General features: G+C 41.7%; 1 protein-coding gene across 2 annotated transcripts in view; it reads left to right on the top strand.

The window, feature by feature from the left end:
- The window catches only part of RAB38 (RAB38, member RAS oncogene family), a 51,675-nt gene extending 41,606 nt beyond the window's left edge, over window positions 1-10,069 (top strand). The window contains exon 3 of one of the 2 annotated variants that reach the window (XM_036428242.2): window positions 9,163-10,069. In XM_036428242.2, the coding sequence (XP_036284135.1) occupies window positions 9,163-9,315 (153 nt within the window). In that variant the 3' untranslated portion in view covers window positions 9,316-10,069. Of the gene's footprint in view, window positions 1-2,779; window positions 3,112-9,162 lie in introns of those variants that run through there. The other variant, XM_036428243.2, reaches the window with a different exon arrangement.
- The last annotated feature ends 4,538 nt before the right edge of the window (window positions 10,070-14,607 follow it).

The following is a 14,607-nucleotide window of genomic DNA, read 5'->3' as shown; positions in this document are numbered from 1 at the left end:
TCCCAGGTGTTATATTTTTTCAGGGTCTATTTTATGTCGACATTGTTGCTGAATTCTTTCACATATCTCATTTCATTTTATGCATATCCTCAACAACTTTATGAAGTTGGCATTATTTTTATCACAGATTAAAGGTAAAGAAACTGAGGTTTAGAGGGAGGTTATGGCGACTTCATTGAAGTCACACAGCTAGCAATTGGCAGAGCTAGGCTAATTCTGGGTCCTTCTGTACCTTTCCTTTTAAATAAACAAATAATAAAATTTCAAGATAACCAGAAGATTTTGAAACTGGGAAATATATCTGAATTACATCAAAAAGTTCATAGCAGAGCCTGATTGGTGTGGCTCAGTTGGTGGAGCTTTGTCCCATGCATGGTAAGGTTGCCTGTTTGATTCCTCGTCAGGGCACATGGCCAGTTACTGGCTTGATCTCCAATAGTGGGCGTGCAGGAGACAGTGATCAGTGATACTCTTTCATCATCGATGTTTCTATCTCTCCCTCTCTCTTTTTCTCTCTCTCAGATCAACAAAAAATATTTCAAAAGTAAAATAAAAGTTCAAAGCAGCATAAAATGAAATCCTTGTGAATCAGTTAGATGTCCGTAGCTAAATACTTCCAAATGAAGCAGGTACAGTACTTGAATTATCAGGGGAATCACTTCATCAATTATATAATTATCTAACCACTATGAAACTAATATAAAATGATATTGAATGTCAATTATTTATTTTTTTAGATAAAAATAATACCAGATATGTTCACTCTGGATGGGGCAGAGGATCTACAGATAGAGATGGAGTCAGACCTAAGCAAAGCACCTTGAGAGAATGGCCTGTGGCTTAGTTCAGTTGGAAGACAGCTGAATAAGGGAGGCCAGTGGAAATGAGCCAGGACAGTGGAGTTGTGGCCAGATTGGTTGGCTCTCAAGTTTGCTGGTCTGAACTGATTCTGAGCAGGTAATGTGAGCCAACAGAGTCTTTAAAAAATATTCTTATTGATTTCAGAGAGGAAGGAGGAGAGAGAGGCACACACACAAAAATGTCAATGATGAGAAAGAATCACAGATTGGCTGCCTCCTGTGTACTTCACCCTGGGGATCAAGCCTGCAACCTGGGTATATGCCCTGATCTACTGGCTCATAAGTTGATTGATGCTCAAACACTGTGTCATGTCAGCTGGGCCTACAGAGTCCTTTTGAAATGGGAATTGGGGATGACATACTTAAATTAGAGTAGCCAGGGAACAGTCTAGAAGGAATGTATAAAATGATTGTCATTGAAGGAAATGGAGGCATGTGACTGGAGAAGAGACCACACAAGAGCTGATCTCTAAGCAAAGGCTGGAAAAGGCCTGAACTAATAAGATCATCACCTAAGGGCTGATTCCATAGCTATTAAAGCAAGGAGTGTAAAGACTGATGAATAGTGCCTGGTCTATGGAAAACGCTCAGTATTATTAGCTAAATTATAAATGGTTTCATTTAGTTACATGGTATGTATTTCAATATTACATGATAACTTCAAATTGTTCTATTGCCTCTTTTTTTTTTGCTATTAAGTTTGTAGAATGAAAAAAAAAAAGGATGGTGTTAATCCATGTCTGGAAGAAGTAAATTATATAGCACGTGCTAAGTGTGATTTCTCAGGCTAAGAATGGCTTGTTATCTGACTGAGGAATGTAGGAGTTAGACATCAGGGATTTGGTAGGTTCAAGGGTTGATGCCAGAGTTCTCATAGTTAGCTAGTATCATTACATTCCAAGTACAAAAAGGTGATTATAAAATGGTTTTGCTTGTCTTAGCAATACATCCATTTTTTACACATAGTTTGTGTTCCTATAAGCTTTCACTCAAGCAATGTTTTTCTAACAATGTTGACAGAGTTTAAGTTATGCTGTATTGGAAAACAAGGGTTTCAAACTCTGTAATGAAGAATTAGTTAAATTATGAACAAAAGTTTTATATAAAGAAAATAACTAGTTCTGTTTTTTTAAAATATATATTTTATTGACTTTTTACAAAGAGGAAGGAAGAGAGATAGTCAGAAACATCAATGGGAGAGAAACATGGATCAGCTGCCTCCTGCACGCCCCCTTCTGGGGATGTGCCTACAACCAAGGTACATGCCATTGACTGGAATTGAACCTGAGACCCTTCAGTCCGCAGGCTGATGCTCTATCCACTGAACGAAACTGGTCAGGCTAAACTCTAGTTCTGAAAAGAAATTGTTAAGCTAGAGTTGACCATTCAGTTTCACAAAAGTCTTTTTAAGAGGAGCCCTAGTCTATGTGGCTCGGTTAGTTGGAGCATTGTTTCGTACAACAAAAGGTGGTGGGTTCAATTCCCAATCAAGGCACACACCAAGCTTGCAGGTATGAGGCCCTGAAACTATAGAAAAGGGGAGAAAGCGGGTTTGAATGGACTTTGACATTAGTGCTAAAAGGACAGTGGCTGAAGTAGGACTATGGTGGTGACATGGGAGGTGTTGTCAGAGGGGCACAGTCTTCGAAGCTGATTTTATTTGTGAACTTTTATCTTCTTTCCTATATCTCCATGATGACCATGTGATTCTGTTCTGTGTTGAAATGAGTGACCTCATGGCTCCTTCACAGTGCATATCACACAGACTAAAATCTGGCAACTTGCGGAGAGTAAGACATCATTAGGACCTGTTTTGACTAACTCATACCGTTCTCTTCTTTCTTTCCTGGAGGAGGTGTAGCATGGGCTTTGGGTTCAGGCAGACCTTCACTTGGGCACTAACAAATTGTTGGCCATAGACCCTTAAAAGTTATCAGGAGAAGAAAAAGAGAAAATATGGAAGCGTTGGGGATTGAAGTTGGAAGTCAGGTGCCACCCCTTACTGAGACCATGTGTATGTCACTTAACCTTGTTGAACCTCACTTCTTTTCTCATCTATAAAATGAGGGCAGCACCACCCACCTCAGCTTTGTCACAAAGATTAGATGAAATGCCACCGTCTGAGGATAATTTCTGAGACATGGGGCTCAATTTGGAGGAGTCCCAGTAGAAGCTCATAGTCACAGTGGGAGGAGGCAGTTACCCAAAGGAGATGGGGTGAGATATTAGAGATGAGGGGAAGTGCTAAGCAGACAAAAATAAAGGTGTCCACGATGCTCACCCCATGTTAGACAGGAACTAAAGTAAGTAAAAACCAGCAAAATGTTCAGCATTTAACGTGCTCAATAAACAAACGCTGAATCTTAGAGTAAGGACTTTAAAACCACTGTTCTGTGCAAGACTTCTTAGAATGGTGTTACTATCCAGTGGGCCATTTGCTCTAATTAAAACTTCACAGGCCTGAGGAATTTAGTGCCCTAACCTTGGAGAGCCTCTGGTACGTGGTGTTTTGTTTGAGGTTGATGTATTTGGAAAGATTAGCAGAGGATGAATTATTTGCTGGTTTCTAAGTAGGTAGATGTGAAGGTTTTTTTTGCTAGGATATTTTTGCTCTCTGGCATCAGCGGTCACAGATTAAATAATTTGCCATCAGATAGATGTTTTGAAGAGCTAATTAAAAAACTGACAATCACCCGAGACCTCAGATAGTTAGATTTTATGCCTTTATCTACAGGAAGATAAGAATCAGTGGCAGCTTAAAATCACTGTCTTCAGTGATATTTCCAGAAAGTTCACTATTGAACTAAAAAGGAGTGCCTTTAGAGATATTCCTGCCAAAACCAGTTTGGTTCAGTGGATAGAGTGTCGACCTGCGGACTGAAAGGTCCCGGGTTCGATTCCTATCAAGGGCATGTACCTTGGTTGCGGGCACAGCCCCAGTAGGGGGTGTGCAAGAAGCAGCTGATTGATGATTCTCTCTCATCAATGTTTCTAACTCTCTATTACTCTCTCTTCCTCTCTGTAAAAAATCGATAAAATATATATATATATTTTTTAAAAAAGATATTCCTATTTATACAAGTGTGTCTCAAACCTGGATGCCCATTTCAAGAAGTGGAGAAATTTTAAAAAAATACCCATGTTGGGCCCCAGTCCAGATAAATTATAACAATGTCTGGGAGGAGAGCCCTGGTGCCAATTATTTTTAACTCTCCCCAGTGAGCTGAATATGCAGCCAGGATTGAGACCTGCTAATTTATAAATGAAATTTATTTTCATAGCTCTTAATCCTGGGAGACACTGTAAGGTAATGCATGGGAACTGGATAAGAAGTGGAGTTAGGCCAGGCTTGGTTGGAATGACAGATTGACCAAGACCTTGTTCTGCTCTGGGCATAATTTTGTTAAAGGTTAAAATCTCCTTTGCTTTAACGTATGGCTATTCACTCTTTAACAGATTTTTGTGAGGGTAGGATGTGAACGTAATTTCATAAGTCAAGCACCTACTATCGGTATATGCCCAGCATAGACACTCAATAATAACTGGTGGTTACCACTATTTGTTTTTACTAAAGTGCTTTATTAGGAATTTCAAAGCTTGTTTCCCAGGCATGCTCACTGATATAAAAGATTCTGAGCTGAGGCTCAGAGATGAGCATATATCAACCTAAAGGAGTCTGTACAATAGAGCATCTTGTCATGATGTAAATATGTAACTAAATCACAGTTAGTGTAAGTGTACCTCTCTTGGAAGTCATAGAAATTATGAATTATCTTTTTAACAAAAGATGTTCCCGGAGATGGTATTTACTACTTTCTAGAATAAATGCAAATAAAAATCCCCAGGTAGTATTTCCCACTTAAGTCAGCATTTCTGTGTCTTCACAATCACCTACAAATTGTGTGCTTGTCTGTGTCTACTTGGCTGCCAAGCTGCTCAATAAATTACATCTATATATATAAAAAGCCAATGTCCATGATGGCCATGATGACCAAATGACCAGTCACTATGAAGTGCATTGAGTACCTCTTTGTCCCTCCCCCTGCAGGCCCACCAGCGGGGCAGGGCGGGACTGGGAACTGATGAGCAGGCTGAATGGCTGACCTCTTGATCCCTGCCCGCGGGGTCCCAAAAATCAGCAATGGTGAACAGAGGAATCCAGGTAGTGGGCGGGAGGACAGGGCTGGCTGTCAGACTTTTGGGATTACTGGCTCATCTGCTGCTCGGGAGCTCAAGCCTGCGGGAAAGCAGGTGCCAGCAACTTCAACTCCATGTGCGTGTGTTGAGCCGGCTGCTGATGGAACACGCTGCCCATTTGGGGCCACTCATACTCTGAGCGAGTAGGTCTCGGCGCCCCGTAGCTTCAGCTGGCGCTTCAAGCCTCAATAGCAGTGGTAGCAGTGCCAGCGTGAGCGGCCCCAAGCGGGCAGCGCATTCCATCAGTAGCCCACCAGGCGCATGGAGTTGATGTTGCTGGCACCTGCTTTCCCGCAGGTCTGAGCACCTGAAAAATCATGGATGTGCTTATAATCCCAAAGGCCTGACAGCCTGGCAGCGGAGGCGGCATTCGGCCTGGGGACTGATGAACAGGCAGAAGATGGCCCTGGTTGCAGGAGGCTAGGCCCTAGGGACCCTACCCGCATGATTTCATGAGCTGGGCCTCTAGTTGCAATATAATTGCCCACCCAATAGGTCTGAACCTATAGTTCTATCAGGCCAGGTTGGAGGAATCATGCTGGCCTTGGACAGAGAGTGTGGGAATTGGTTCTGTACTACTAAACCTCTCCTAGTCTAGGCTGTGACTTCCATGGTGAACAAAAGGACTAACAGTAGGAACCAGCCCTGCCTGAGGCCCTCCCTGCATGCTCCTACCCTGTTTATAATGGAAAAACATCTCCTGCCCATGCTGTTCCTTTATTTGGGGAACTTCTTTCTCCATGTCTCCAGGCTGACCACGTGACTGTTCTGTGTTGAAACCAGTTACAATGTGGCTCCTTCCCGGTGCATATCTTGGGGGAGCTGAAACAGGGTCTGGCTCAGAGCCTCTGCTCTAAACACTATACACCTGGCTTTTTGTAGTAAGCTTATGGTGAATGTTAGTGCTTACTCTTCTCGCTGGGCTCATAGCTGGCAGTCGCACTTCCTATTGTGTATCTTGGGGCCAGCCACTTACCCCTCCCCAATCTCTGTCCTCAGCTACAAAATGAAGGAATGGAACACATGAATAATGGTGTTCTTCTTATTATTAAATGAGAAGAATATATAGATAACATTTATTAAATGGATCCTCTATGCCCTTGTCTAAGTATTTGTCTAAGCATTTCATATGTGCTAAGTATTAACATTAATATTAACTTACAATGACCTTGAAAGTAGATCTCCTAGTTCCCTTTTTACAGATGAGGAAACTGAGACAGGGAATGGTAAAGGAATATGTCCAAGGTTATACAATAAGGAACTGGGGGAGCTGAGAGAAGAGTTTGACTTCAGGCCTGTGCTCTAGACACTGTACACCATGCCTTCGTGTAGTTTGTATGTAGTAAGTGTAGTGGTATTTAATGGGTTCGCTTTTCTTCATGGCTTCCTCTTGAAATCTCTAATATGACATAGGAATATACTATAGCAGACCACACCACGGTCCACATGAGAGCTATTTATGAAATAGTTACTGATAGATGAAGGGATAAAACAGAGTGCTAAGCGTCGTATAGTTTTGTCTGGTAATGGATTTGTATCGATAGTATATTGTGTTTATTGACACGTCACCTGCAGAACAACCTCAATGACTACCTGGCCAACTTAGGATCCAAGCCTCTACAGTGCTCTGGCTCAAGATGCCATTTCCAACCTTACTCTTCTGTTTACCCTAAACCTTGATAGTGTAGAAGCTCAGTTAAAGACAGGGATTCTTTTATTGTGCTTTTCTTTGTATGTCTAGTACTTAGTGGGAATCTAAAGAATGTTAATTGAATGAATGAATGTGACTCAGTACCCATGAACTGCCACTTTGCTCCTATATACAGTCTGAAAGCAGGCTCTGATGGAACTAGACATGGCCCCATGTCCTAGTCTTGACACCAACTAGCCTTTATTCCGGGTGTTAATCCATCAGTTTCATCTTATCTTTTACTGGAGTAACTGTCGAGGCTGCCATTAATTTGGCTTAGGTTTAGTTGTTTTTCTCATAATGATGATAGATTTGTATTGATTTGTCTACACCAGCATTTTACTCTCCATGTTATTAGATTTTGCCACTTTGCATATTGATAGAAAGAAAACCCCATTTAACTGGCATGTTAGATGTGAGGGGAGGTTTAAAAAATATGACTACCAAAACTAACTTATATTGCACATGAAGGAGGGCCCTTTTTAATGCTTAAAACTAGATTTTCCTGTCATAGAAACAGGTTTTGTGTGTTTTGTTTTTTCTAACATATGAAGGAGAAAGGAATTAAGGTTCATTTAGCCTCTTCTGGGCCTAATACTGGGGTAAAAACTTTTTACTTGTTATTACACTTGATCTTTGAAACAATCTTGAAAAGGAATATGGCTTAGTAAGACAAGACCCAGGCTTCAATGACAAAAAGCCTGGGTCTGAGTTATGGCCCTCCAACTATGTGATCTTGGGGAATTTTCTTAATCTCTCTAACCTTCAGTTTTCTTTTCCATAAACTGATGTGATGATAACACATGGTTGATGTTTGGGGAAGGATTTTGTTGTCTCCTTCTCCAACACACAAGCAATATTCAACCGGACACTAAAGTAATGGTGTAGTAATGGCTGGGCAAGCTCCCCATAACCTCCCGAACATGGCTCTTCTTTAGGGAGATGTGTTGGCCCAGGAAGCCAAGGCCTGGAAAACTAAGTCAGACTACGTGCACTCCCCACTGTCCTTGCATCTGAGACATTAAAGGACCTGGTCCTGGCTTCCAATTGGTCACATCAACAAGTGACTGGACTCATGGGCAAAGCATTGAGCTGGGTGTGCCATTCCCTTGGAGAGATTACTATCTGGGAGCAGATCATTCAAGTGTGACCTGTGGGCATGACACCAGGAAGAGGGAGAGTGCCAGGAAGCATGCCACACATGGGCCTGACTTGAAGGCATGGGGACCTGCACAACAGAGAAGAGGGCAGAAGGCAGCTGTGTTCTATGGACCAGCTTCCCCAGCATGAGGCAGGTACCTGAGCTCAAGGCCCCCTCCCCACTTCCACCCTAACAATAACAGCAGAATCACTAAGAACAGAAAACAAACCCGGGGCTTTTAAGAGATTATGTATACAAAGTACCCAGCACGTTCACACTGTGAAAGCACCCATGATCTCTGCACCCAGTGAAGAGAAACAACTTTTTATTTTATTAAATGATAGGTAAATATTATGAAGATGATTGTATAGATGAGAAAAGGGGAGGCTCAGAGACATGAACACTGGTCTTGTAAAAAGACAAGAACACATTCCAGAAATGCACAAAAAGCAATCAGAACTTAACCTTGTTTTAGATTTGTAGCCATTAGGCATTAGTCATAAATAATATTTGGAAGCAATCACTGCCTCTTACATTTTCCATGAAATATGACTTCAGTCAGTGATCTAAAAATGTTGTGTGTCCCCCAAAAATGTATATTCACACTTTGAGTAATTATAAAGGCAGTGTTAATTAAAATACATATCATTTTCAAAATTGATCTATCAGCTGTCAAAGTGTCTATACATATTTTTTTGGGGGGGACACCCTGTATATCAACAACTTTTACATACATTCACAAATTAGGGATAAGTAGTTATACTTCAGATTTGATGAGGTTTTAGAGTAAAACAATTTAACCAGGAAGTCCTTATCTGCTTACATTGAATATGAGGAAACACATCAGAGAAGTTCTAAAAATTGTGATAAAAACAGCCAGATTTGACTTCACTGAAGATCATGATTTTGTGTTTGGTACACTGAAGTAAGTATCTTGCAATATTTTGTTATAGTGTAAGAGTATGTGAAAAATAAGGAAACTGCCCTCTAACTTACATTCAACCTGCTAAGGGAGCCTATGAAACACTATTTCTCCTGCCTGACAGACCAAAATAAACATGTTCACCTCTGTGAAGGCCTAAAAAGCAAAGTGCTTTGAAAGAATACATGGAAGTGAAGGGACTAGAAAGAGGACGCCTGGGCAGCCCATGGGAAGGGATGTTTAAACGAGTTGCCCAGAATGCTGCCTCTCTGTCACTTAAAGGTCTTCTCCTTCTGGCGTCATCCAGAACACAGAGTAAGAAAAGCTGCTTTGTTTTGTTTTTTCCCTGCAGGAAAACATAAACATCGATGAAGCCTCCCGGTGCCTGGTGAAGCACATCCTTGCCAACGAGAGCGAGCTGATGGAGTCCATCGAGCCCGACATCGTGAAGCCCCACCTCACGCCGCCCAGGGCGGTCAGCTGCTCCGGCTGCGCCAGGTCCTAGTGAGCTCTGTGCTGGCACATGCTGCCCACCACCCCATCCTCTCAGACATGGTGCCTCAGCTCTTACCACTTTGGGAAAATGTCATGATAGGGACACACATGTGACACGCCAAAGATCCATGCCTCTGTCTTTCCTGTATGAGAGAAATAGCAAACGTGTTTTTAATGTCTGCTTCACACCCCCCCCCTCGCCCCCAACCTCTCCCCTGCTGCCATTCAGCATCTGCAACTGTGTTTACAAGCATTTAGAATATTTACTGTGTGTTAAAAAAATTGTGTCTGGTAGCTGACCACCATTCTGCAGGAGGAGATTGGGCTGTGCTATTTGCTTCTTTGCATCAGGCAAGGCCTCAGGTTTTCAAGAGAAAGGGGAGAAGGCCAGACTCGCTGGCAAGTTGAGCACTGGTTTTGGTTTTGCCGCTGGTATCTTTGCCCAGACTTGAATATGTTCTCTGCTGCTCTGAAATGGTCTTTTCTCCAGACATGACCTCCATTCCCAGCAGACCCAGGAGTTTCCTCTGATTTAGCTTGTCGGAATCATGCACACGGGCTTCCTGTGCTGTTGTTGCTTTTATGGTCGCTTGCCATGCCCCGAACATGAGTTTAACTGGAAAATGTATGAAAAAGATCTGGCCCCTGTTTGTGCCCTTTTGTTAGCTTTCTCCAACTCATGCTGTGGGACTCTGTACATGTAATATATATTGTATATATTTTCACAAGTGAAAAATAAAACATGAACGGACTCCGTTTCCTTATTTCTGAGAATGCTCTGAGACTCCATTTCCTTATTTCTGAGAATGCTCCAAGTTTCTTAGTATTGTGAACATTTTGGGGGATTGGGTATCCATGGTTCTTAAGACTCATTTCTAAAATTCTATTTTAAACAGGAGATGGGACATGAGCATTTAAAGGAACTGCTGAGCACTATTAAAACTGAGATGAGTCATTCTATCTATACCTACTGTTCATATCAACATTTAGGCCAAGAAAGTAAGTAGTATATACAAATTTCTGTGATTAAGCAGAGAAATATAGCCTGAAGATAATCTGATCAAGAAAGATGCCATACCAGTTAACACACACACACACAGCTAAAATATGCATGGTGATATCTTGCTTTACTTAATGGCTGTGGTGCTGATATGCTACAGGTAGCTACTCCAGTTTAATGGCATTATTTTCCATTATGTTCATCATAAACTCAATAGGAGTTTTATCTTTTGGAACAGATGTTTGGTGTTTCCTACCCAGATTATTGTGGCCTTCACTGTTTCCATAAGCACCAACCACACAGCTTCTTATTGTGTGTGTGACCTTTTCCTGAGGGCATTCTCTGATTTCTGGAGCATCTGATCCCAAAGGCAGATTGACCAGAAGTTCCAGAAAGTTCTTATCTGCAGAAGCAGCCCTCAACCTATGACAGCAGGAATTCTGGAATAAACACCCTAGGTCTTTGTCCCTCAGGAAAGAGGATCCTGAAGTATGAGCTATGCGGTGTCTCAGAACTTCCCAATGGTAATAAGTTCCTGGTTCCCACAGGGGAAACCTTCTATCCTGCTCATCCTTTATTAGCTTCCTTTCTGTCATCACTCCCCCACTCCTCTACTGGCGTTTTCTGGGTTCACTTCCAAAACAACTTTCTCTTAAATCCTTGTTCAGTGTCTTATGGGGGAACCCAAGCCCCGCCTAAGTTAGTTGGAACAGAGCTGGCCTAAGAAGGAACTCCTCAATACCAGCTTCTTGAAATGAACCAAGCACCACTCAGGTGCTAGCGAGGACCCCCTTGCTGGTGCGTAATGGCATGGGGCTGATCCCTGACAAAATGTAGCCCCATAATTACTAAGACTCCTCTTATCAGGGATAGACTATAGATGGAGGAATTCTATTACTCTTGTGTTTAAAATATATGGGACTGTGGAGTTAGTTAACCTCCATAGAAATTTTTTAGGAAAAACATATTATAGGCTTGGTCAGCCAACATTCAATTCAGGATTTGAGGGGAAAGCTTGAAAACCTCCAACCAATAATAAAAGTAACCCTCCTTTTCTGTAGCTGCAGGATAGAGCATGCTGAAAACCCCATTTAAGATTTCACTTCCAGAGAAGCAGAGTGGTATAGGAGGTTGAGTTCACAAAGCTAGTAAGTCTTATCCATTAAAATCAGGATCCTTTTCAGGAAGGAGTTGGACTCTGAAGCAGAGGAGATATTTGGGTACGTGCTCTTGTGAAGACAGCCAATAGACTCCTAAGAGCCCCTCCTCAGTAGGAAGTTTGATAAGTGGTGATGCTTAAACTTCTTAAGTTCTACTCCCATCTCCCTCAGTGCTTCTGGACAAATAACTGGAGTCAATTCTCAGCATGACCTGAGCAGAAAGGCATGACTTATGCTGCAGGAGGAAATGGATTATTCATTAATCAAGTGCACTATAGAACCTGGCTGGTAAGAACTAGTAGGACTCTGAGAACATTTCTAAGAAACTGATCTTGAGATGCTGTATAAGGGATGACAGAATGTTAAGACCAAATAACAAAAAAATATTTTTCTATAAAAATACTCTTCATGAGTTAATTTTTAACAGTCTGACAAGTACCCTTGGAGCTGATCCCAAAGTGCTACTGGAATAGCTATTAAAGCTTGGAAACAATGTTGGCTTAAAATGAATGGTGTACAGATGCCAGAACTACTTCAAAGTATTGGAGAAGAGCTTCGAGGTCTCCTGAGGGGTGGACATGTTACAATGTGTTTATGTTGTGATGCCAGAGGAATTACCAGCTAATTATGTTCCCCAAGAGAGACCAAAAGACACTCCCTTTCCTGAAGCAATAAGGAGCTCCCGGAAAAGAGGGACACCAGCCCCTGTGAGAAGCCCAGGGGTGACTGTTCTCGGTAGAACAGGTCTGACATAGTAACTGTGTTGCTGTTTTTCACTTGGAATGGCATCCTCATGATTAAGGCTGAAGATGTGGTTCTATTAAATGCTGTTGTGTTTTTTGTTTGTTTGTTTGTTTTTAGTTCTTTTTAGTTTTGTGTCCTGGATAAGCTAGCTTCATGAAGTGGAAGTAGGCATGATGCCCATCTCCCTACCCCCCAATACCACTTTTACTAATTCACTGAAGAAAGTGAACTCCCCCTTTTTATAACTTCAGGATCAAGGGAGTTGGAGGCTTAGAAAGTTCTGCCAGGGGACACAGGAAGGATTCCACTAAATCCACAGCTTCAGCTGCCACCTGGTTATTGTTGGCTGCCCATGCCCACCGGCCAGGAGTGAGAGCAGACAAAGGCAAGAGGACCTTCCGTGGCTGCTAAATAATGGAGCTGGTAGGAGTATGTCTGCAAATCATGGGGTTCAGTGGGGCGCCTCTTAATGCTTCCAGGCCTGGTGAGAACCTAAAAGGTAACTGCAACAACAACTTCTGTGAGGATAAGGTTACAAGGAGGACAGTTAACTTCAGACTCAAACCCTCAGGGATAAAAGACTACATTATTGCCCCAGCGATGAACCTAGACTAGAAGCAGAGTGGCCAAGAAATAGAAGTGGTAAAGGATGGAAATGATAAATCTCAATTATGGTTTCAAGGTAAGTACAACAGTGGAGACTGTAGCTTGGACCAAAGTATCCTTTGTAATCTCAGTCTCTCTCTCTCTCCCCTCCCCCATGCTTCCCCCTAGTGACTTCCTTAAAAATAAAAAAAAAATACTGGTGAAAGCAAAGAAAGTTCAAGGTGTGCACTAGACATTAGCAGAAGAAATGTCTGTATCATCTCAGCATACAGCTAAAAGCTTTCTCTGAATGCGTAGAGTGTATTTGTCTTGCATGCTGGACAGGTCAGAGTGCTATAAAGTTAACACCTCCAAGAGCAGTCACATCTAAAACTGACATAAATCAGTAAAGTCCAGCTTCCTCGCCCCTCTGGTAAGATAATCTGTAGACTCAGATGTCCCCACTGGGATTTCCTTCCCTGTCTCACTACTCCTCTATCCTTGCTTCCAAAGATCACCTCCCAGTGAAGAGCTTTTCATTTTTGAATGAGCTTCAACTGTCAGTAGTACTTAAAACAGTGCATCTGGCCGGGACCGGTTTGGCTCAATGGATAGAGCGTCGGCTTGGGGACTGAAGGGCCCCGGGTTTGATTCCGGTCAAGGGCATGTACCTTGGTTGAGGGCATATCCCCAGTAGGGGGTATGCAAGAGGCAGCTGATCGATGACTCTCTCTCATCGATGTTTCTAACTCTCTATCTCTCTCCCTAACTCTCTGTAAAAAAAAAAAATCAATAAAATATATATTTTTTAAAAATAAAAAAATAGTGCATCTGAACAATAACTTTTATTCCAATGGAATCTCTAATCTACTGTTTCCCCCCTAAATATCCACTGAAATGTAGTTCTGAGATATGTATTGTGAAGTCAGAATTAAGTGTCTTCTAACCTTTTTCCACTACAGAAAAGTGTGATTTGTTCAGTCGTCAGAGTGAATATTCATTGATTCACAGATCTCTTTACTCCCCCACTAAGTATTTGTTGAGTAGTTACTATATTCCCAACACTTGGCTACGCACTGCCATGGAGACTAAGTCATGTTCTCAGGCCTTAAGGTGTTATGATCAGAAAGGAGACTCAAACACGTAAACAATTCACTAAGTACTAAGAGAGAAGTCAAATGTTCAGACCAAGAGATCGATCTCTTCTGGAAACAGAATTTGTTCCTAGAGGTGGAGACTGCAGCCGCAATCATGTTTAAGGAAATAGACTATGTTCCTACCATTTTCTTTCTGACATCCCAACTCTGTGATTTGGCCACATTAGGCTTTTTGTTCAGCTACCTCTTCCTACTGTTTGCAATAACTCCCCCCCCCGCCCCTTTTTTTTGGCCTGGAAATTCTATTCATTCTTCAAGGATCAGCACAATGGCATAGCCTTGCAGTCTTTACATCTCTGTAAGAAATGAAAATTACTTCCTACATTTGCATAACTCATTTCATACACACACAAAAAAAATTAAAAGTTTTAAATTATATGTGTTGGTGACATAGGTTAATAAGATCATATAGTTTTCAAGTGTCTATTTCTGTGATAGATGTTCTGTGCATTGCATTGTGTGCCCACCACCCAAAGTCAAATCATCTTCTGTCACCATATATTTTCCCCCCTTTATTCTTTTTTAAAAATTTTATTTATTTTTTCTTTTTTAAAAAAATATCAATATATTTTATTGATTTTTTTTTGCCCCCCTCACTCCCTCCCATACATACCCTCCCTCCCCAGAGTTTTATGTCCATTGGTTGTACTTATACG

Source organism: Pipistrellus kuhlii, unplaced genomic scaffold, assembly GCF_014108245.1.
Source record: "Pipistrellus kuhlii isolate mPipKuh1 unplaced genomic scaffold, mPipKuh1.p scaffold_m20_p_9, whole genome shotgun sequence".
NCBI lineage: Eukaryota > Metazoa > Chordata > Mammalia > Chiroptera > Vespertilionidae > Pipistrellus > Pipistrellus kuhlii.
Note: the sequence above shows the minus strand (reverse complement) of the source record. Positions and strands in the feature narration are given on the sequence as shown.